This window comes from Dermochelys coriacea, chromosome 10 (genome assembly GCF_009764565.3).
Source record: "Dermochelys coriacea isolate rDerCor1 chromosome 10, rDerCor1.pri.v4, whole genome shotgun sequence".
Classification (NCBI taxonomy): domain Eukaryota; kingdom Metazoa; phylum Chordata; order Testudines; family Dermochelyidae; genus Dermochelys; species Dermochelys coriacea.
In genome coordinates, this window is record NC_050077.1 from 35290837 (window position 1) to 35313274 (window position 22438).

General features: G+C 43.5%; 1 protein-coding gene across 6 annotated transcripts in view; it reads left to right on the forward strand.

Moving 5' to 3' along the window:
• Nucleotides 1–555: 555 nt before the first annotated feature.
• The window catches only part of XPO6 (exportin 6), a 122442-nt gene continuing 100559 nt past the window's right edge, over nucleotides 556–22438 (forward strand). For 3 of the 6 annotated variants that reach the window (XM_043493528.1, XM_043493526.1, XM_043493527.1), the window contains exon 1: nucleotides 650–1922. In XM_043493528.1, coding sequence (XP_043349463.1) covers nucleotides 1920–1922 — 3 coding nt within the window. In that variant the 5' untranslated portion in view covers nucleotides 650–1919. Of the gene's footprint in view, nucleotides 1923–8962; nucleotides 9064–22438 lie in introns of all 6 variants that reach the window. The other 3 variants (XM_038418807.2, XM_038418805.2, XM_038418806.2) reach the window with 3 other exon arrangements.

Here is a 22438-nt window from a genome sequence, read left to right on the forward strand (position 1 = left end):
TCATTATCAGTGTAAGTATACAGTCCTTCCTGATTTCAGAGTAGCAGCCGTGTTAGTCTGTATTCGCAAAAAGAACAGGAGGACTTGTGGCACCTTAGAGACTAACAAATTTATTTGAGCATAAACTTTCGTGAGCTACAGTTCACTTAAGCTCTTGGCCTCAATTATATCTTGTGGCAGTGAGTTCCACTGACTAAATCTGCACAGTGAAATATTTGGGCACTGGTCACTCCAGCCAGCTGCGGCCAGCAGAGCAGCCCCTGTTGAAGCACCCCGCTCAGGGTGGGGAGAGGAGGGGCTGCCCCTTCACTTGGGGATGAGAAGTGACCACCCCAAGCAAAGGTGAGGGGGCAGCGCCCTTTAGCCCCGCACGGGAAGGCGAGGGGGAGGGGTGGGTGATGGGAAAGGCGGGACTGAACCCATGTCACGCGCGATTCGGGGAACTGGCATCCCACGCAGCCCGCCCATGCACCGTGCAAGGTAATCGCCTCACGGTCCTTTACCAACATGGCGGCCGAGGCACACCGCTCGCACTCGTGTGCCCTGCGTCACGCCCCGACCGACGGCCCCGCCTCCGCCCCTGTCGAGTTCGGATTGGTCCGGCCGCCGGCAACCCGGCCAGCCTCGTTGTGAGGCCATAGGTCGCTTCCGGCGGGGAGGGGCGGAGCCTGCCCTGTCCCCAGAGGCGGAGAGGAAGCGACGAGGAAGGATGCGCCTGGTGCGGGAGCGGTGGTGACTGCGGGGCTGGGGCAGCGAGGGGGGCTTCGTGCGGGGACAGCGGAGAGCATCGGTCGGGCAGAGGAGCGAGGGCCACCGGCACCGGGATACAGCCCCTCACCCCGGCCAGGGAGGGACACAGGCCTCCCCAATCCCGATACAGCCCCCAGCCGCAACTCAAGGGGCCAGGCCTCTCTCGCAGGTTACAAACGCCTCAGCCAGGGAGGGACGCAGGCCTCGTCCCCACACAGCCCACAACCGCCGCTAAGGGGAACAGCCCCTCCCCCCGCCAGGGAGGGACACGAGCCTTTCCTTCCCCGGCCCCGGATACAGACCCCGCCAGGAAGAGACACAGGCTCCCTCCCCAGGATACAGCCCCCCCCCCCCCAACCGCCACTGAGGGAACAGGCCTCCCCCGCCCCCTGATACAGCCCCTCTCCCCCGCCAGGAAGGGACAGAGGCCTTTCCCCCTTCCGGTACAGCCTCCATTGGGGGGGGAATAGGCCTCCCCCTGATACAGACCTTCCTGCCACTGGGGGGAACAGGCCTCTCCTTCCAGGTTACAGATCTCTCATCCAGGGAGAGACACCGGCCTTTCCCCCGCAGGAGAAGGAACACACTCCCACCTTCTTTATTCCACCCCCCTTCCCCTTGACAGGGTCCTTCAACCACAGAAAGGGCTATAGGAACTATATTCCTTCCCCACACACGCACACAACCCTAGTAAGGGCACGGGTCTCCTTACATCATTGACTCCCCACCTCTCTACAGGAAAAAAACCAACCTCAGGGAGGGCCTTGGGACATAGGACTTCCCCCTGCACCAACAAGAATAGGCAGGTCCCCACCCCAAGACAGGGGCATTGGCCTCTGACTTGTTCTCCTCTCCCAAAGAAAAAAGAAGACCAGGCTTTTAGTTGTCTCCTTGTTTTAATTTAATAATTGCTGTACCCCTGTGGAGGGGCGAACTTTTAATAACTCTGTAACTGGCTCTCTCAGGCTGATGGGTTGCTGAGGCTGTGTGTGGGACAAGAGAGGAAGTGTGGGTTTTAGTGTTATTTTTAGGGAGTATTAGGGGGTAGGTTTATTTTTAGTTGAATGGATGGGGAAGGCCTGATAAAACTGTCTCTGACCATGACATGAACTGAGTGAGACAACCGTACCTAAGAACCAAATCACCTCCGAAACGCCTCCGAAATCACCATGGTAAGTCAGAGCAACATTGGCCTATGTGAAACACATATGCAAGGGGTGGGTGTATGGTTTGCCTGTATGAGTACCCCAAGAGCGAGTGGGGTACTAGGTCCTGGGTTGCTATGAATGGATTCAGGGAAAGTGGAGGATAATGTACCTGTATGGGGATGAGCATTTACCTGCCTGCAAGGGAATTAACTGCCACTGGCATTCTTGTGTTTCAAAGGGTGAGTATTGATACAGTCTACTGTCAAAATGGCTCTTCTTGGGATGGAGAGGTGAAGTGTTTAAAATCGGGCTGTGTTAAAGGTAGAGCATGGATATAGGACACAACCAGAATAGTAGCCTGTAACAAAGAACCTTGTAAGGAGTGAGCACTATAGAAATGCCCCTTTTTCTGTTTGATCAACTGATGCTAATATCAGTGCATCCTTATGGCAGGATATCTTGTCGGTATACCAGATAAAATACTCTTTCCCCGTGTGTAACACATGCCTGCTAGGTGTGATGCTCTGTCCCCCTTGTATGGCACCTAGATCACCTAAAGTATTGGTTCTCTACCTATTTACTATGGTCGGCTGCCTATGCAGCTGTTTCTGTTTTATGCCTGAGAATGTTGCATGGGCCGCAGCAATGTGTTAATTGGGCTGCAAATTGGCCATGGGTTGAGAATGACTGACCTAGAGATTAATGAGTCTGCTAAGGCCTTAGCTAAATGCCAAGTGGTTTTAACTCTTGCAGTAGAAACTCATACACTAAGCTTCAGAGGTCCTAGGTTTGATCCTGTCAACATTACATATGCACCTGCTAAAGTATTAAAAATGCATTCTAAAAATAAACTAAACCATATGGTCTAAATTTGGCAATTGGGTTCACACTAATAGATTCTTGTGATCACACAGATCACACTTTGGGCTATGCTGGTCTGAGGTCCATGTGTGCAGATCCTGTTGCAGAATCGGCCTTAAGTTGGGATTTTTCTTGTAAGCAATTGCTTACAGATACTTAACGTTTGGCTTTTACTTTCAAAAGGACTGTATAAAAGCAGATTCTTCTTACTCAGCAAATCTAGTGTATGTTCAGAATTGTACTGCTTTCTTTAGTGAAAACAATAAGTTTGCATTATTCATTGCTTAACTGTCACTTAATAAGCGAACAAGTGGACTCGCCATTAAATTAATAGCTAAATACATCTAAAACAAACAAAAATAGTACTGCCCACAGTGGCTATCCAGCCTGGGGAAATCTCTGCTTCAGGAGGTTGGATAAATATCATAGCTGTATTTTTAAGAGGTGGAGTAGTCTTATGATCATTTATTTCTCTTGCATGCATAGCTACAGTTTTTCAGGTTTCATGCTTCAGGGTATAAACTAATCATCCCAGGTGTCAGAAGGGAATTCTCCCCTTCTCATGCATACAGAATTATGCATTTGGCCAGATGTATTACAGCTTTGTTTTCCTTTTTTCTGAATCATCAAATATTTGCTGCTGCTGTGAGCAGGATACTTATTATGAGGGTCATGATAAGGCATGGTAAAGCCTGTTTATAACTATTAGCTGTAAGATTTTCCTATATTCCTGCTTTGTGTATTATTTCATTTATGTAGTACTCACCTTTGTGTCACATCTATTTCCACCCAAAAAAAGGCCTTGGGAAAAGTGGTGGAGAGATGCTGTACCACATAATGGAAACAGACATAAGTAAATATATTCCCCTGTTAACATACATCCTGATGAAAATAGGTTACTTAATTGAGGTTTAGTTGGATTGAAATTGAAGAAAATAAATAATAGGGCCAAGAATGATCATTCTTAAAGCTATTTTTCTCAAATGTGTTTTAAATTTTTTTTCTAAATGGGCAGGAATTATGGGAATTTCAAGGTGCAGAACAACTTCCACAGTGTAGTACCCTTCATAGCCAGTGGGAGAAACTAAATTCATGCAATCAGTTCAGAAATACTCTTCAACGTCTCAGAGCAAATGCTCATGTAGCTAGACCTAATTTTATTAATGGCTTTAAAAAACTAACGGTACCAATTTAAAGTAATTTTGTTATTTCATTGGTAACTCATCAGTGAGCAATACAGCTGCATTCTGAACAAGCGATAAAACAGCTCTACCAAGAGCTCTTTTAAACAACTAAAAAATAAAGCTGTTGTGGTGGTGTTGTGAGGTGGTCACAGGACAAACATATGGATAGAGCATATCACGTAACTTGAAATTAATTATTGTACCATAAGCTTTCAGTCCTTGAATGTTAATCCCACATCAGTGACACAAAATTGTTCATCGGAACTAATTGATTTCTATCTTCTTTCCAGTTACACCAGCAAAGTCAGTTGATTGCTGAAATAGCAGTCAAAGTCAATTATATCGAAAGTAACTTGGGTCCTGCATGATAGAAACAGTCAACTGAACCCAAACTAAAACATGTGCAAGATCATTCATGATCCTGACAAGTGCAGTTTTAACTCAGGTTGGATCCAACCCAGGATCTTAGTGCATTTGTCTTAGAAAATACATTATTTTTTTTAGCATTTATTATGCATGAAACACCATAGTACTAGATTTCAGAGTAGCAGCCGTGTTAGTCTGTATTCGCAAAAAGAAAAGGAGTACTTGTGGCACCTTAGAGACTAACAAATTTATTAGAGCATAAGCTTTCGTGAGCTACAGCTCACTTCATCCGATGCATCCAAATGCATCCGATGAAGTGAGCTGTAGCTCACGAAAGCTTATGCTCTAATAAATTTGTTAGTCTCTAAGGTGCCACAAGTACTCCTTTTCTTTTTGCATAGTACTTGAAGAGATGCTCTAGCATCATATTATGACATTTGACTGACCAAAAATGACAGTTTGGGCTGCTCTACTGGGCACTGCCCTATGATATATCAAAGTGTGATTCCTGGTCCTCTGCTTATGTGGGCAGGAGTGTAGAGGGCGATGTACCTTGGATCCTTTAGCATTGTTGTGCTAAAGGAACAGTGTTGTCTGGTAAGTGTATTTTGGGTTGTTTTAAGAACAAAACAGCGAAGGTGGGGGGATTTCCTCCCGGAAAACCCCGTTTTCTCTTCCATCATCACCTGCTTTAAATACCTCACATCAGCCCATCCTTCTAGTCAGAGGGCTGGAGGAAGGTTGTCCAAAAATACATTGGTGCCGGTCCTTGTTTGCTTCAAAGTGACATGAAGCACTCCCTCACTTTAGACTGGTCTACACTATTACTGTAAGTTGATCTAAGTTACGTTAGTTGAGGTACATAAGTTACATAACTGAAGTTGACGTAACTTAGGTCAACTTACAGCAGCGTCTACATCGCACTGTGTCGACGGGAGCCGCTCTTCCGCCAACATAGCTTCTGCCTCTCGGAGAGGCATGTCTTCACCAGACCCGCTAAATCAACACTACTGCATCCATTGCAGCGATGCTGATTTAGCTGATAGTGTAGCTATGGCATTTATTTTTGGAGCAGAGAACTAAGTTCTGTGCTGCTGCTACTAGATGCCAACAGGACATAGAGAAGTAGGAAGTAGACAGTGCAAGCAGCATCAGCATGCAAGTAAACAAAGAATGCCTACATAAAACAGAGGTGCATAGGATAACATACCACAGCTTGTAGAAATCAAAATGGACACTAACTGTTCGAGCCTTTTTCCTAAGTTTGCAGAGCAGGGATCTGTGTGTGTATTTGTGCATGCTATAAAATAACCTTCCAATTATTTTTGCAACCATATGCGCTATCACTTCCTCCTTTTAAGTGAAAAACTTACTTTGCAGAAATTGGCTGTGACTTAAGCCCCACATTTGCCAGGGGATACTGCCTGGTTGCCACTGGCAAGTGCATGTTAAATCCTGGCTATTTTGGTCCCTGTCCGGTCTTGCTGGCCAGCTATACATTATTTTGTTATATAACTACCGAGGAAACCTGCTGCTGTACTGAGGTAGCCTACAATTGTTTCATAAACAGTGGGCTGCTTTGTGTGTCTTAAAATTTTTCATATTTTAAATCCCTTAGGTCATACATAACCTTAAAGAGAGAGCCTTTTTTTAAACCAGTCTAAGACAATGTGGTCTAGTGGATTGACCAAACAAGTCTAGGAGCTTTAGAGTTCTAGCCCCAGTTCTAAAACGTTACTTTTTTTTTTTTTACCTTTGGCAAGTCATTTAACTTTTTGTACCTTCATAGCCCCATTTTAACAGATGCGGGAAATACTCCATGAAGATTGAGACTTAACTAATTAATGGTTGTAAAGTGGTTTGTATATAAAGTTAAATTCCATTTACCTGACTGATTTATACCTGTTCAGTGCTGCAACAAGATTATCTTGTAGACATGTCTCAGAATGCATTGTTCCATGTTGCGACAGAACTGGCTAGCTGGCTATGTCTGATACAATGCAAACTTTTGTCAAAATTCCACCCAGGAATAGGATAAGGCTGTGAGTTTACAGGCACACAAGTTAATTTTGGGAAGTTGGAGGAAAAAGGATCAGAACTGAGATTGCAATGGAAAATTAGCTTCAGCCTTAACTAGCGGGTGGCACACTTAGGTAAACGGAGCTTATTCATTGTATCGCTCCATTCCACCGCACAAACTCATTGTCCTTTCCATCACCATCTATTTTAGACACCCTGCAGCTTCCTCTAATCTTCCTCTGCCAGGGGTTCTGTGCACCCCTTGTTCCCCCTTGTCCCATACCAGATTCCCCCATTCTCCCCCCATACCAGGTGCTCTGGTGCATTTCTATTCCCCTCTGTGGCTGGGACTCTCTCCCATTCCCTCATCTGCCACAGCAGGGGTTACCCCCATTCTGTCTGTTTTGTAATTTGGTATTTTTGGATTGTTTCATCTGATCAATTCCAGAATTCCAGGGAATGTTCTAGGCATCGGTGGCCAGAACCCTATTGATTTGGTGGAAAATTAGTAAACCAAAAGGAGGGAAGTGGAGGAAATGTGAAGCCCCTGCCATCTGTTTAGCACCGCCACATCCTTAAAGCATCTCTGCATTTGAAATGCGTGTCAAGTTAAGTATAAGGTCTTCACAAGCTCTGCCATCGTTAAGAAGCTACCATCTCTTCATAATAAAAGCTTTTACTTTTAAAATAAGTTCACTATCTCCTTAGTACCATAGGCATGCTTTGTGAAAATGAAGCAAGGAGTCAAGTTCAATTGGCATGAGAAACATAACACAGTAAATGCTCAGTGTATAGGACAAGAGGCATGGTCAAAAAATCAGAAAAAATTACTTTAAATCGAGAGTTGTTTTAACGTGCTTTTATATTGATGTACTTTTATAATAATCGTGATTAAGGCTAGTCATTTGTCATGTTCAGTTATATAAAAACGTATGGTTTGGTCATGAAAGGTTAGGGAAGAAGAGAACTGTTAATTTTAAGGAAAGCAGTCATGGTTATGTAGTCAAAGCTAAATATTCTTTATTTGGTATTCAATTAATAGTGTAATGTCACTTAAAATCAGTATCCCTGTTAAGCCAGCAGGTATCCTGCAACAGCAGCAGCAACCCCTGCAAATTAGTCCAAATGTGGGTTTCTGCTCTCATCGCCTCAAGTACATCGCTGAGATTAACTTGGCAGTTCTCTCTGTTCTCATAAATTAGTTCGGCTGTTTACCACCTCATCCACAGACTTCCTCTGCCAAAACAAAACTCTCAGAATGTCAGTTATACATCTGTTGTACCAAGAATTTTGCTTCATAACTTTTTTTCATGGTTTGCTGAATTGACCACTCCAACCAATGATGTGTTTTAGGAGTGTGGAGTTAGCAGTCTGGCTGAGAGAGATGCTAAAAAAAAAAAAAATGCTCATTCAGGTAATACCATCCAAGAAGCAACTTGATCAGCTGTGCATGCTTTGCTATTTCTTTCTGCAAATTTGAGTTCGATATTCAAGTGGGTCCTCAAATACGAGACTGTCTGTTCTCTGAACCACCTGTACTGATGCAAATATTCTACTCTTGGAATCCTTGAGTAGATGAGTATGTTAAATTTGTTAGAAAAGTGGATTCTACTCACAAGATATCTTTATTTCTAGCTCTTTTCTTTATGAGGTGCTGGGAAAGTGGGATTGTCTTAATGTTATTGCTTGCTTTAAATAGGTCTTTATCCAAGTGTCTAATTCTCATTAATTATCCTTAAGGAGGGGAAAGGAAGCCTTTTCTTCTCCTCACTCCACCAAAAGTCTCTCCTATAGTCTCTTTGAACAGAGCCTCCACAAATTATAGGTCCCCTTTTCAAGCCCCACAGGCACTTCTTTGTCTAAGAGCTTTTCTACACAGAGCTTTTGCTGGTATGCTGATGTAGCCCCTTAATAGAGATGCAACATACGCTGGCAGGCGGAGTTCTTTGGCTGGCCTAGCTAGACTGCCTCTCTGAAAGACGTTAGCTTTGCTGACAGAAGCATTCTTCTGTTCGTGTAGTTGCACCTACCCCAGGTGTTATGCCAGCACAGCTATGTCGGCTAAAGGGGTGATTAATCAACACTGCTATCTGACGTAGCTACACTGACAAAACTTTGTAGCGTAGACTAACAATTTCTGCCTTTCACAATTTTCTGAGACCTTGGACTTACACTCCAATTCTTTGTTTCTACCTCCCCATATTTGTGGCAATATCTACATGTTCGTAGTTGCCTGCATCCATTTTGGTGATTTGTTCTACTAGTTCTTCTGTGTTTCTAAGATTTTTAATTGTGGCTTGAATTTCATTCTTCATGGATTTTAGTTCAGGAGCAACTTCTTTGTGTCACTTTTGTGGAAAGGGCATGTTTGTCTTTTTCCAGTTGATTTTGTGTACTGGCTGATTAGAGAGCCAAATCCAGTATTGGCAATAGGTGACTTCTGCGTCTTATCAGAAAAGTTTTTAAATTTTGGAGGATCTGTCTGACACGTTAAGTAGCACTTGTTTTTTTTCTCCTCTTTTATTTATTTTGCACCTTCTAAAATAAGAGTTTAACAGTCTAACAAAAGAAGAATGTGCTTTTTTGTTTACTTGTAGCAAAATTAGAAGACAAGTAAATTCTTTCTTCTTATAGATTGAAGATGTCTTGGACAAAATTCAGCAAGGTTCTCTCTCCTTGAGCAGTCAGGCTCTGACAGGAGTGTCGAGAGCAACTTTTCCAGACCTTCAAAGCAGGTTCCTCAAAATACTGTTTCTTTCCCTTTTTCCTTTTCCATTTCTTTGCTTGGGGGGTCGGGGAGATGGGGTTGTCGGAGTTTTCAGCAGTTCCTGCTGCTAGGGGAAGGAGAATCAAGTTCTTTGCAGCTGCTGCTGCTCCATGATGTTTTGAGGTGAGGTAGAAATAACATGATTCAGTGGCAGAAAATTGAAGCTTAGACATATTCAGACTGGAAATAAGGCATACACTTTTAATAGTGAAAGTAATTAACCATTGGAACAATTTATCAAGGGTTGTGGTGGGTTCTTGGTCACTGATTTTTAAATCAAGATTGGTTAGAATTATTTTAGGAAAGTTTTATGGGCCCGTGTTTATGCAGGAGGTCAGACAATGGTCGCTTCTCACCTTGGAATCTGAGTCTGAGATGCTCCATAGCAAGGACTCTCCTACTCTTATGACTGGAAGTCCTCAAGTTTCAAGCTCCCCTCTATAGGCAGCTGCAGGATCAGGAGAGTGAGGTTGATCTCTGTGCTGGGGGAGAGAAAGGAAACTGCCTTGCAGGAGCTTTCCCCCAAGGCTCTGGCATCTGCTTGTTGCTTCTCACTGGTGGTGATCAAGTGGTGGACTGGAGTGCATCAACTCAGGCTGATCCATACCTAGTCATATATTGGCCACTTTGTTATACTTCCTGTTCCTCTAGTTCAGGGGTTCTCAAATGGGGGTTGTGAGGTTATTGCGTGGGGGGTTGCAAGCTGTCATCTCCACACATGGTGGGGCTCAGGCTGACAGCCGCAGCCCCTCCAGCCCAGCTCCATCCCCAACTCCCTTTGCCCCCAGCATTTAAAATAGTGTTAAATATTTTTTTTAAAAAATTAATTTATAAGGAGGGTTGCACTTAGAGGCTTGCTGTGTTAAGGGGTTGCCAATACAAAGAGTTTGAGAACCCTGCTCTAGTTGAAATATGGGAGGTCAGCCCTTCACTTGTACATGCATTATACACATAGTGGGTCCCATCTGCAGTTGAAGGAGGATTCAGATAATTGAGTCCTTAAGATATTTCCATGGGATTTTTTCTTTGCTTCATCAGTGGACTAGGTACTTATTCTGATTTTGCTGCTCTTGGAACAGATTTTTACAAGAAGAAGAAATAGACATTTTCCTTGGTAGAGCTCCTCCCATAAGGCTAGGTGATAGCTATCTTGGGGCTTAATATTAGCCACCAACTCCCTGTATATCATCTCAAGACTTACTTGGGACAGGAGTTAAACTAAACGGCCTTAGCATTCCTTGTTCATCCTTTCTCTGACACCCCTCCTCTGCAAAAACATGGTACCGTAATAGTACCATTTATCTTGAACCAGCTTCTGTAGAAATAAATTAAGTGCAGCCAATGTGTGTGTTGCTGTACAGGCTCTCAATTCCTGCCCAAAGGATCGTACAATCTAAACATTCCAGTCTGTAATTCTGTGCCAATAGTGCTCTGTGTGTGGCAGTGTGACAAGAGCTTCTGCCCAAGGTGGTAGATTTGACTCTTAACAGGAATGGATGCCAGAGAACTACCTGGAGAATGTGAAATTGGGATTCCCAGATGCAATTAAAGCTCCAGCATTCGTTGCCTTTTGCAAGTTGAGTTGATCAGATACTGGATTGTGCTTAAATTGGCAGTTCTCTTCAGGGGAATGTGCTGTACTGTCAGTTTCTTCTTCTATTCAATTTCCATTTGTATTAATGGAAAGCTTTATCTAGTAAATAGGTAGGTGTATATTTTTAGGGCTCTGTAGGCTTGGATTACAATCAAATGCAAATTAGAGTCCTTGTTTGCTTGTTACTGTGAGAATTGTTTGTGTTATGTGTTCAGCCAACTTATTTTTTGTCTGTGTAGCTCTCAGCTCAGATTTGTTTGCAGAATTGTAGGCTGCAAAGTGTTCAGACTCGCGCTCTTGAAAACGCACTAAAGCAGATTGTAGTTTGGTACAGGTAGGCAAATATGATACTGTTAAAACTCTTCTGCCACCCTCAGACTGAACAAAAGAGAGATGCAGCTACTACAGTAGAATAGCTCATTAGAGAGAATCTTCTTTAAAAGCAGTTTAAAATGTGATGTCTTTGTGCTGATGAGCAGGTGGAGCAGTGTTCTGTTTTGAATGTTCAGTCAAAAGCTTTACACAAAAAAAATGCTCAGCTGCTGCTGACTTTAAATACAAAGCTGGGGGAGTTTGTTTATTGCGATTCCTCACCTAATTCATATTGTGTACTGTCACTCTACATTGTTCGTATAATCTTCTGTGCCAATCGTGGTGGTTCATCGGAAAAACAAAGATTCCAGACTTTACATTAAAAATCCTTTTTCAATGGCCAAAATATTGGTGATCTTTGGATACATGATGATCTTTGAATACTCTGAACCATTCTTCCCCTTTCTGTTGAATATGGTTTCCTGCCTCTGAGAACTTTCACTTATTTATTCACTCAAAATTCCAATGGACTTGATAAGCTAGAAATTGAAACTGCTTGTATACATTTGTTTGGCCTGTTGTGTGATCTTGTTTGTGCATTTTAGATGTGCTTATCTAGGTAAAAGGGAAATGATCTCAAGTGGTGGTGACTGACTTCTATCACAGATTGGTCCTTCCTATATTAACCTTTCATTTTTTTTTTTGTTATAGCACTCAGAAGTGTGCTTTGGTGCTTTGCAGGACAAATAGACAAGGTTCCTGTCTCCAGGATCTTTCCATTTTGGGTCTGACACAATGATTTGGGGTAACAAGTAGTAGGGAGGATGTGCAATGAAGGGCAGGACTGCCAAGTTGTTTGGTTTAGGCATATGAACTTCCAGATTTAATTAACAAGATTTTAATTGTTGAGTCACTATTTGCAGGTACTGAGGAAAAAGCAAGTCATCTGTGTAGCATCTCACCATCCATAAACTGGCAACTGTGTTAACCACACTGGGCAGGTATTTGGCTTTGTTCAGTGTCTGCTGACCTCTAAAGAGCATACATCTATTTTATTTTTTCTTGGGTTAACTAGTTTGATCCATGCCTGTCATCTGTGATAGCTAGAAAAAAGCAGTTCCACTTGTTGCAAAGAGCTGCTTATCACATTTACACACTGAAGAAAAGTGTAGTGGTTGGAGTTGGACTGTAGGTTCTAGTATTAACTCTGATATTTACTTTAACCTTGGGCTGGTCATGCAATCTCTATCTCAACTTATCTATAAAATGATATAATACCAGGGTTTTCAATCTCTCTCATAGAGTAGAATACATCTTAATAGTGTTTTTTGTCTTGGACACCTTCCCTCTCATTTAGGATCACACAACATCCTTGTGGCAGCTATAGCAATTGCTTATATGGGAAAGTAATGTATTTTATAATCCTCTCTTAATGCAGCTGGAATCAAGGAGGAAAGTCTATATAATGTGACCAGCCAGCACCCCACTAACCACCAATGGCCTACATTAGGGGTTGGCAACCTTTCAGAAGTGGTGTGCTGAATTTTAATTTATTCACTCTAATTTAAGGTTTCACATACCAGTAATACATTAACGTTTTTGGAAGGTATCTTTCTATAAGTCTTTAATATATAACTAAACTATTGTTGTATGTAAAGTAAATAAGGTTTTAAAATGTTTAAGAAGCTTCATTTAAAATTAAATTAAAATGCAAAGCTCCCTGGACCAGTGGCCAGGACCCGGGCAGTGTGAGTGCCACTGAAAATCGGCTCACTTGTCGCCTTTGGCACGGGTGCCATAGGTTGCCTACCCCTGGCCTACAGATCACAACGTGAGAATGGCTGATGAAAAACTCTTTTCACCGGGGGGGTGGCTTATGCTTAAGGTTTGTAAAGGTGCCATATAAATACTTATTTTGCAAATCCATATGCCACTTAGTGTCATTATTCCAGCTCTTCTAGCTTCATTTGGCATGTTTCTAGAAGAAAATGTGGACCCTGAATATAGCACTTAAGTTGGGGTCTATGAGCGAACATAAGTGTTCTTAAAGAGCAATGCAAGGTTTACTGTGCCAGCACTGTTCAGATGGAGAAGGAGGAGCATGCACCTCTCAAAAGGCAGCTGGATTGTATTTACCATTGGCCCTAATGCAATCATCAGTTAAGATAGAATTTGACTTTGAACATTTGAGCCTCTTTTTTTCAAAACATAGCTTTAGGTTTAATTAACTGTTTCCAACTGTCTGTACAGGAAGGTTTGAGAAACATGACCCCCCTCCACCCCCCGGTCAGGGGTAGTCAGCAGGTGGACTGCAGGCCAAATACAGATAGCCAGATGCTTTTGAACAGACTGTGAAATCTTTATTTATTTATTATTACCATTATTATTATTGCCATGTGAAAAATGTTTCTCTGGAGTCTGAACCTTGACTATACCTTGGCCAAGAAATTTGGGCTTTGACAAAAAATAATTGATTACCCTAGATACTCTAAAAGCTGGTCATGCCGGCTTGAGCACTTATGCATATCAGAAGATGCTTACAGGAGATGGTATTTTTTACTTAGTGACAAATTCCTTGCATGTGTGAGAGAGATTTCCATAGCACAGTCCACTCCAGAAGTGGCCAGTCTGTGGCCACTTTTATTCCTTAGGTGACTGCTAAGAAAATGTGTTTATTTTTTAGCAGAAAATGAGCTGTGCCCTGGGACTTTTAAATGGAAGTGTTGTTAAATTCCAGGAGCAATTCTAACATGACACAGCACTCCAAATAGCTGCTGTGTGGCTGCTCAGCAGCTCACATGCTGGCCATCTTGCACTGTCGCAGGTTGGGAGGGAGAAGAGAGTAGCTCTGGTTGCTCCTTCCTCACTTGATGTGTTTAACTTTTGTTATTGTGAGATACAGCAATAGTTCTTCATAATTTTCTGCAGAGGGTTTTGGCTTAAATAGAGGTGTGGAGATAAATTAGTTTTGCAAATGGGGTGCCATGCTGATGAATTGTTGAAGCTCTGGCTGTTAACATGAATGGAGCAGATCACCAGATTGTGTTTGCAGTCTGCCCATCTATTCAGATACACCATGCGTGTTAGCTGTTTCTGAACATAAAATGAAGCTTCCTCTAGTTTCGATTCATTGAACCACAAAAAAGTGCTTGAAGTGCATCAAGGAAATTCAGAATGAAGCCTGAAGAACTCCTTTAATTTGCCAATAGTACATCAGTAATTTAGTACATATAATATAGGGAGTATTCTGCTGGTGTATGCACTGTTTCAGACTTGTAACAGGAGACTTGCATTTGAGCATTGCAGATATTTCTCCCACTGTTAAGGAGACCCTTTCAGCATAGTGTCAGCGCCTAGTATTGCATTGTAGACCAGTATTGTCTAATGGTATTAGTCATTCCGAAAATGACTAAAAGGTAATGTCTGAGTGCCGATTTTAATACTGGTTGTTCCCCTTACAATTCTTCCTCCATGTAGTGCATTTTGACCTTTCTAGAGGTGGGGAATTTGGTGCATAAGTATTTTGCATGCTTGTTACACTTCACTTTTTAAGAAGATATGGAACCTTCAAAGGGAATGGAGAGAAAGAGGGCAGATATTGATTGCAATCCTGAGAGGAAGGCTGACTGTACTTGACCAGCCCTGATATTCTGCTTTTGTGACCAGGTGCCTGGATGGTCCACACTGAGAATGCCACCATTGCAAGACGGCAAGAAACAGGGAAGACAATCCCACAAACTGGTGGTTTATTCTATAATTAGATTCACCAGACCAGTAGCAAGAGGGCTAATACAGACCCTGTCAGGCATTCCAGTCCTTGATTCCCATCCATACAAACTGGTCACAGAGAAGGAGAATGGACAATCGTAATGCAAGCTTCTCCTGTCCTGCCCACCAATGTGCTTCCCCGCTGACCTTCAGAGAGCACCTCTTGGGTAAGAGGGCAGATCAGGGCAGATCAGTCTCTGGGCCTTGCTCTGCTGAGACAGCCAAGAAAGAGGCCAAATAATGTCAATTGTGATGTCATCTCACCAAGCCCACTAAACAGCCAGAGGAAGGTAGGGACCTGGGTTGGGTTTGACCAGGGAGTGAAGGGCTGCATCTCTCACAGCAGTACTAATCCGCTTGGACTGGTGCTTTTGGGAAGAGCTCAGCACTTTACACAAAGCAGGCTGCATGACTGATTTCAAAAGATGGGGAAGAAGAGGAGGAAAGTTTCACATCTCAGTAGTGAGAGTTTCCTGGAGACTACTTCCCCATCTGTGTCTCATCAATAAATGGTGCAAATTCAGGGGCTATGCTTTAGTTGTGTCACAAATTACTGTTTAAAACTGCTATTATCAACATACTTGCTTCATAATTTGCTCAACTGCATCTAGGGAACTAAAAGTCTGTAGGGGTTTGGTTGGGTTATTAACAAACCTTAACGCTAACGGTCACCTGAGAAAAGTTTATTTAAAAGATGAGCTTAAAGTAGCCCTTCTAATTTTTTCTGATTCTAATAGCTTCTTTGGAGTTGTTCATATCCTTGTATTGCCTTCAAGTTCTCAAGGGATCACATGAAGATTTCCCACCAGTTCTTAATATAAATTGGTTGATGTGAATAATTTTCATGGTATTTTAATACATTCAATATTTACCTTCAATTGAGTATTCTTAAAAGTGAGCTGCAAAGTGGGTGGTGGGTGGTTGGGTTTTTTTGTTTTTGTTTTTTTTTTTTAAATAGCTGTAACATTCAATAAGGAGAAATAATATGGCTGTTAAAATGAATGAGAAATCAGAGCTGTGGCCGTCCCAGTTTTCCCCACTAGTGGGTGATGTCTCAAACACCAAAAATGCTATTTTAATAAATAAAATTGATAAATGTTTTAAGTTGCATTCATTGCATAGTACCCAAAGGCCCAGGTCAACATCAGGGCTCCGTTGTGGCTGGTGCTGTCCAAACACCACAGAAGGCACTCTGTGTTGAAGAACTTAGTCTAGTTTGTGTCACCATTGGAAAGAAAACTGAAAAGGTGGAGAAGGGTGATGGGTAAGAAAATGCTTTTACGTAGGCTTGGAATAGTTCGATGGTTCTGAATCAGTTTCAAAAAATCAGCAGTCCCCAGTGGCTTTCTATGTGGCCATTATCAATTTACTTCCTATGGGCAGCACAGAAATAGATGTTGGGGAGGAATTTGGAGGAGATGGTAGTGCTTCACAAGTTATTTCACTCAAGTGTTCCATATATAAGGGGGCTGTGTGGAAGAATGCACAAAGGAGAGAAATGAGGCAGCCAGTGGTTCAGGCTGGTACAATTGTATAAAGTCAAGTGCATGCGTCCACACTAAACACATTAATTCGGCGGTGTGCGTCCACAGTACTGTGGCATGTATCGACATTCCGAGCGGTGCACTGTGGGTAGCTATCCCGCAGTGCCTGCTGCCCATTGGAATTCTGGGCTGAGCTCCCATGCCTGATGGGGCCAAAAATTTGTCATGGGTGGTTATGGGTAAATGTCATCAGTCAATTCTCCCTCCGTGAAAGCAACGGCAGTCATTTTGTACCCTTTTCCCTGGACTGCCCAAGCAGATGCCATAGCACAGCAAGCATGGAGCCCGTTCAGCTCACTGCAGCAGTTATGACCATCGTAAACACCTCGCATATGATTGAGCAGTTTATGCACAACAAGCACCTGAAAAACCAGGCGAGGAGATGACAGCAGTGTGGTGATGAGAACATGAACGCATATTTCTCTACAACCGCAGTCCCTGGCAATTTGGAGATCATGGTGTTAATGGGGCAGGCTCATGCCGTGGAACACCGATTCTGGGCCTGGGAAACAAGCACAGTGTGGTGGGACCGCATAGTGTTGCAGGTTTGGAATGATTCCCAGTGGCTCCGAAACTTTCGCATGCTTAAGGGCACTTTCATGGAACTTTGTGACTTGCTTTCCCCTGTCCTGAAGTGCCAGAATACCAAGATGAGATCAGCCCTCACAGTTCACAAGCGAGTGGCAATAGTCCTGTGGAAGCTTGCAATGCCAGACAGCTACCGATCAGTTGGTAATCGGTTTGGAGTGGGCAAATCTACTGTGGGGATTGCTGTGATGCAAGTAGCCAATGCGATCATTGAGCTGCCTCTATCAAAGGTAGTGACTCTGGGAAATGTGCAGGTCACACTAGATGGCTTTGCTGCAATGGGATTCCCTGACTGTGGTGTGGCTATAGATGGAACGCATATCCCTAGCTTGGGACCGGACCACCAGGGCAGCTAGTACATAAACCGCAAAGGATACTCTTCAGTGGTGCTGCAAGCACTGATGGATCACAAGGGACGTTACACCAACACCAACGTGGGATGGCCGGGAAAGGTTCATGTCGCTCGTGTCTTCAGGAACTCTGGTCTGTTTAAACGGCTGCAGGAAGGGATTTACTTCCCAGACCAGAAAATAACTGTTGGGGATGTTGAAATGCCTATAAAAAGAAATGGAGTACTTGTGGCACCTTAGAGGCTAACAAATTTATTTGAGCATAAGCTTTCGTGAGCTACAGCTCGCTTCATCAGATGCATTCCAGGAATGCGTCCGATGAAGTGAGCTGTAGCTCGCGAAAGCTTATGCTCAAATTTTAGTCTCTAAGGTGCCACAAGTACTCCTTTTCTTTTTGCGAATACAGACTAATACAGCTGCTCCTCTGAAACCTGTTGAAATGCCTATAGTTATCCTTGGGGACCCAACCTACCCCTTAATGCCCTGGCTCATGAAGCCATACACAGGCACCCTGGACAGTAGTAAGGAGCTGTTCAACTATAGGCTGAGCAAGTGCAGAATAGTGGTAGAGTGTGCATTTGGACGTTTAAAGGGTCGCTGACGCAGTTTACTGACTCGCTCAGACCTCAGCGAAACCAATATTCTCATTGTTATTGCTGCTTGCTGTGTGCTCCACAATCTCTGTGAGAGTAAGGGGGAGACGTTTATGGCGGGGTGGGCGGTCGATGCAAATGGCCTGACCACTGAATAAGCACAGCCAGACACCAGGGCAGTTAGAAGAGCACAGCAGGAAGTGCTGCGCATCAGAGAAGCTTTGAAAACCAGTTTCATGACTGGCCAGGATACTGTATGACACTTCTGTTTGTTTCTCCTTGATGAAAACCCACCCCCTTGGTTGCCTCTAAATTCCCTGAAAGCCACCCGCCCTCCCCCTTTTGTTCGCAGCTTGCTTGCAAAGGAAATAGTCACTATCATTTAAAAAACATGTATTCTTTATTAATTGATTATAAAAAGAGGGAGATGACTCACAAGGTAGCGGGCAGGGAGAAGGGAAGGAAAAGGCTACTTTAAAACTTGCTGAATGACAGCCTTCTGTTGCTTGGGATGTGCACTGGGGTGGAGTGGTTGGGTGCCCAGATCCCTCCCCTCTCCCCCCCCCCCACGTTCCTGGGTGTCTGGGTGAGGAGCCTATGGAACTTGGGGAGGAGGGAGGGCAGTTAAACAGGGGCTGCAGCGGCAGTCTGTGATCCTGCTGCTCTTCATGAACCTCCACCAGACACCGGAGCATGTCTGTTTGATCCTGCAATAGCTCCGGCTCTGCATCATGCCTCCTCTGATCTTCCTGCCGCCACCTCTCCTCACATTCATCGGCCGCTTTCCTGTAGTCTGCTATTGTGTCCCTCCACACATTCTGCTGAGCTCTGTCAGTGCCAGATGACTGCATGAGCTCAGAACATTTCATAGTGCATGAGGTTTTTTTTCGCCGCCTTATCTGAGGTAGCCTTTGGGATGGAGGAGGGACGCTTGAAACATTTGCAGCTGGAGGAAAAGAAGGGAGTGAATTATTTTAAAAGATAGGTTTTACAGAACAATGGCTATGCTCTTTCATGGTGAACAATGCTATTCACCTTACGTAGCACGTGATTTTTGGTACAAGGTCGCATTTTGTATCTCGTATTGAGTGCCTGTGGCTTTGGTGTTAGATCACACCATGGTAAGCCATAGTCTTTCAGCTTCTGCAACCTTCATAACAGCAGCGCCCTCTTTCCCACACCAAGCAAATCACATTGAGTTAGCCATTTAGTGCTGCGGTTTTCCTGATTAATGTGCAGCAGCAGAAACTAACCCCCTCCCCCATCCAATTCTCTGGGATGATTGCTTTACCCCTCACCCCACCGCATGGCTGGTATCGTGGAAAATTCCTCCTAGCTAAACGCGAACAGCTCAGCACCCATGACCCCCCACCCCCACCGCGTGGCTAACTGTGGGGAGCATTTCTTTTCAGCCATAGGCAAACAGCCCAGTAGGAACGGCCACCTCTGAATCTCCCCTTAATTAAATTCCCATATTTCAACCAAGTTACCATGAACGATGTCACTCTCCTGAGGATAACACAGAGAGATAAAGAACGGATGTTGCTTGAATGCCAGCAAACACCAGGACCGTACGCTTCCAGGCTTTGTCATGCAATGATACCAGACTACTTGCTACTAGTATGGTGTGGTAAAGTGTCCTACCATGCAGGACGGAATAAGGCTGCTGTCTCCAGAAACCTTCTGCAAAGGCTTTTAGAGTACCTCCAGGAGAGCTTCATGGAGATGTCCCTGGAGGATTTCCGCTCCATCCCCAGACATGTTAACAGACTTTTCCAGTAGCTGTACTGGCCACGAATGCATCCCAAGTCCTCATGGCTACTTGATCATTAAAAAACACTTGCTTTTATAACATGTATTCTATTTAAAAAGGTACACTCATCAGAGGTCCCTTCTCCGGCTTGGTTGGGTTGGGAGGGTATTTCAGTCAGGGTGATAAAAAGATCCTGGCTGTCGGGGAGAATGGTGTGCTGTGTGCTCTCCTCAAGCTCGTCGTCGTCCTCATCTTCCCATCCGCAAAATCCTCAGCCATGGTGGAGAGTACCCCATCATCAGAGTTCACGGACTGGGGCGGGGTAGTGGTGGCAGACCCCCGCTAGAATTGCATGCAGCTCAGCATAGAAGTGGCATGTCTGGGGCTCTGTCCCAGAGCATCCGTTTTGATTTTTTGGTTTTCTGGGACGCTTGTCTGAGCTCCTCTAAGTTTCACACGACACTGTGTTGCGTCCCTTCTGTAGTCTCTTTCCCTCATGGCTTTGGAGATTTTTTGAAATGTTTTGGCATTTTGTCTTTTGGAACGTAGCACGGATTCCTCTCCCCATCCAGCGATCAGATCCAGTACCTCCCATTGGGTCCATGCTGGAGCTCTTTTTCGATTCTGGGACTGCATGGTCGCCTGTGCTGATGAGCTCGCTTGGCCACATAGGAAATTTGATTCAGAAGTTCCCAGGGCTTTTTCTGTACACCTGGCCAGTGCATCAGAGTTCAGACTGCTGTCCAGATAGCTGTGGGATAGCTCCTGGAGGCAAATACCTTCGAATTGGGTCCACACTAACCCTAATTCGAAACAGCGATGTCGATTTCACCACTAATCCCCTCATTGGGGAGGAGTACAGAAATCGGTTTTAAGAGCCATTTATGTTGACAAAAATGGCTTCGTTGTGTGGACGGGTGCAGGATTAATTCGATTTAATGCTGCTAAATCTGACAAACTCGTAGTGTAGACCAGGCCCAAGGGGGGGCAGGAGGGAGGTGACATAAGAATGATGTCCAAGATCCTAGTGGTTGCATTTTTAATACACTGGGTTTAGTCCTCTGACTAGTAGGTGGCTAAAATTTCTCAGTGCTTGTTAATTTACCGTATATGGTGAGGCCATTTACCCAATACTCACTAGCCCAAGGAATAAGTCTAATGGCCTCTGAAAAATATCTCTGCTGTCATAACCTCTCAACACATGATGGTATTAAACAAGGCTGGAAGAGTCAAAACAAAGGAATGAGTGTTTGGATTCAGAATGTGACTAGAGTAGGGGTGGGGGCAGATTACTTTACTTAACGAGAGATTTTGTCCTTTAGCTTCATTTTGAGAGAAGATATCATCAGTATTGTGCCACAAAACACTGGATGAACTATAACATTCAAGGTGTGTGATTTTGCGGGGTATAAAACAATTCTCAAATTTCAGAGGAAACTGCCCCAGCTCTGTCTGACACACAACTGAAGCTGTATTTGTGGATGCAGTTAACATTTTGTAAGAACACTTAACTTTTAGTAGGTTTATCTGTTTTTGTTCCCCCCCCCCCCCTTACCGGGATATGCATGTCTTCAAATTCATACCTGAGGAAAGCAACAAGAGATACCAGCTTCCTCTTAAAAATGTTTGGCATCAGCTTGTAGGCACCGTATTTAGAGCATAGTTCTTGTCCTGATCAATATTCTATACTGAGCTGTTAATAGCAAACATTAAAAGGTTAACAGCTTGTGTTGGTATGGGAAATCGTTAGAGACAAGCTTTTAAAAATATTCACTTCCTTTTAAAAAGCATTAAATCCTGAGAGCAAAACCTGAATAATTCAATCATCTCTATAGGAACAATGTTTTTTAGGGTGGAGGAATTGAAAGCCTAATATCTAGGTTTAGTTACGTATTTGTGAAAATTTTGTTAAGCTTTTTACCGTGTGAAATGAAGGAAGAAGGTGATACTAGGGAAACAAAACCCAAAAACCTTTAAAATGGAAAAGCCTCTAGGGAACATTTTAAATTGTTTATAAAGTAATAAGTAGTTTCTAATTTTTTCTCAACCACCGTAGTTTCTTTACTTGGGGAAATAAAAGGGGACTCTCTATCTTGATTGCATCTGAAACAAACTCATATTTAAGATAAATCTGATTCTTTTGAATTCTACAGCTTTAGATCTTTTTAAGTGGATTCATGCAATGTTGTTGTAGCCATGTTCATCCCAGGATTTTAGAGACACAAGGTGGGTGAGGTAATATCTTATATCAGAATAACTTGTGTTACTGAGAGAGACAAACTATTGAGTCTACACCAGGGATCGGCTACCTTCTGCACAGAGTAAGCTGTGAGACATTTTGTTTACGTTGACTGTCCACAGGCACGGCCCCACCACAGCTCCCAGTGGCCGTGGTTCACCTTTCCGAGGCTGTGTGCTGAGGGTTGCCGACCCCTGGCCTACATAGAGCTCAGCCTCAGGTCTGGGAAGCATACTTAAATGCATCCGATGAAGTGAACTGTAGCTCACGAAAGCTTATGCTCTAATTTGTTAGTCTCTAAGGTGCAACAAGTACTCCTTTTCTTTTTTAGAGTGTCTCTGACTAACAGAAACTGGTCCAATGAAAGCTATCATGTCACTCACCTTGTCTGCTTAATTGGATATAGGCAGTTTTTGGTGCTCCATATTTGAATTACACCACCATCCAGTGAAGGCTCAAATGTTTGCCTGTATTTTGCATCTTGGCATACTTTACTGTAAATGCTGTAAACAGTTTGATTCATAATTCAGACTTAGTTGTCAGTCCCACACTGTCTGTAGCTTTAACCTATAATAATTCATATTATGACTAAAACAATACAC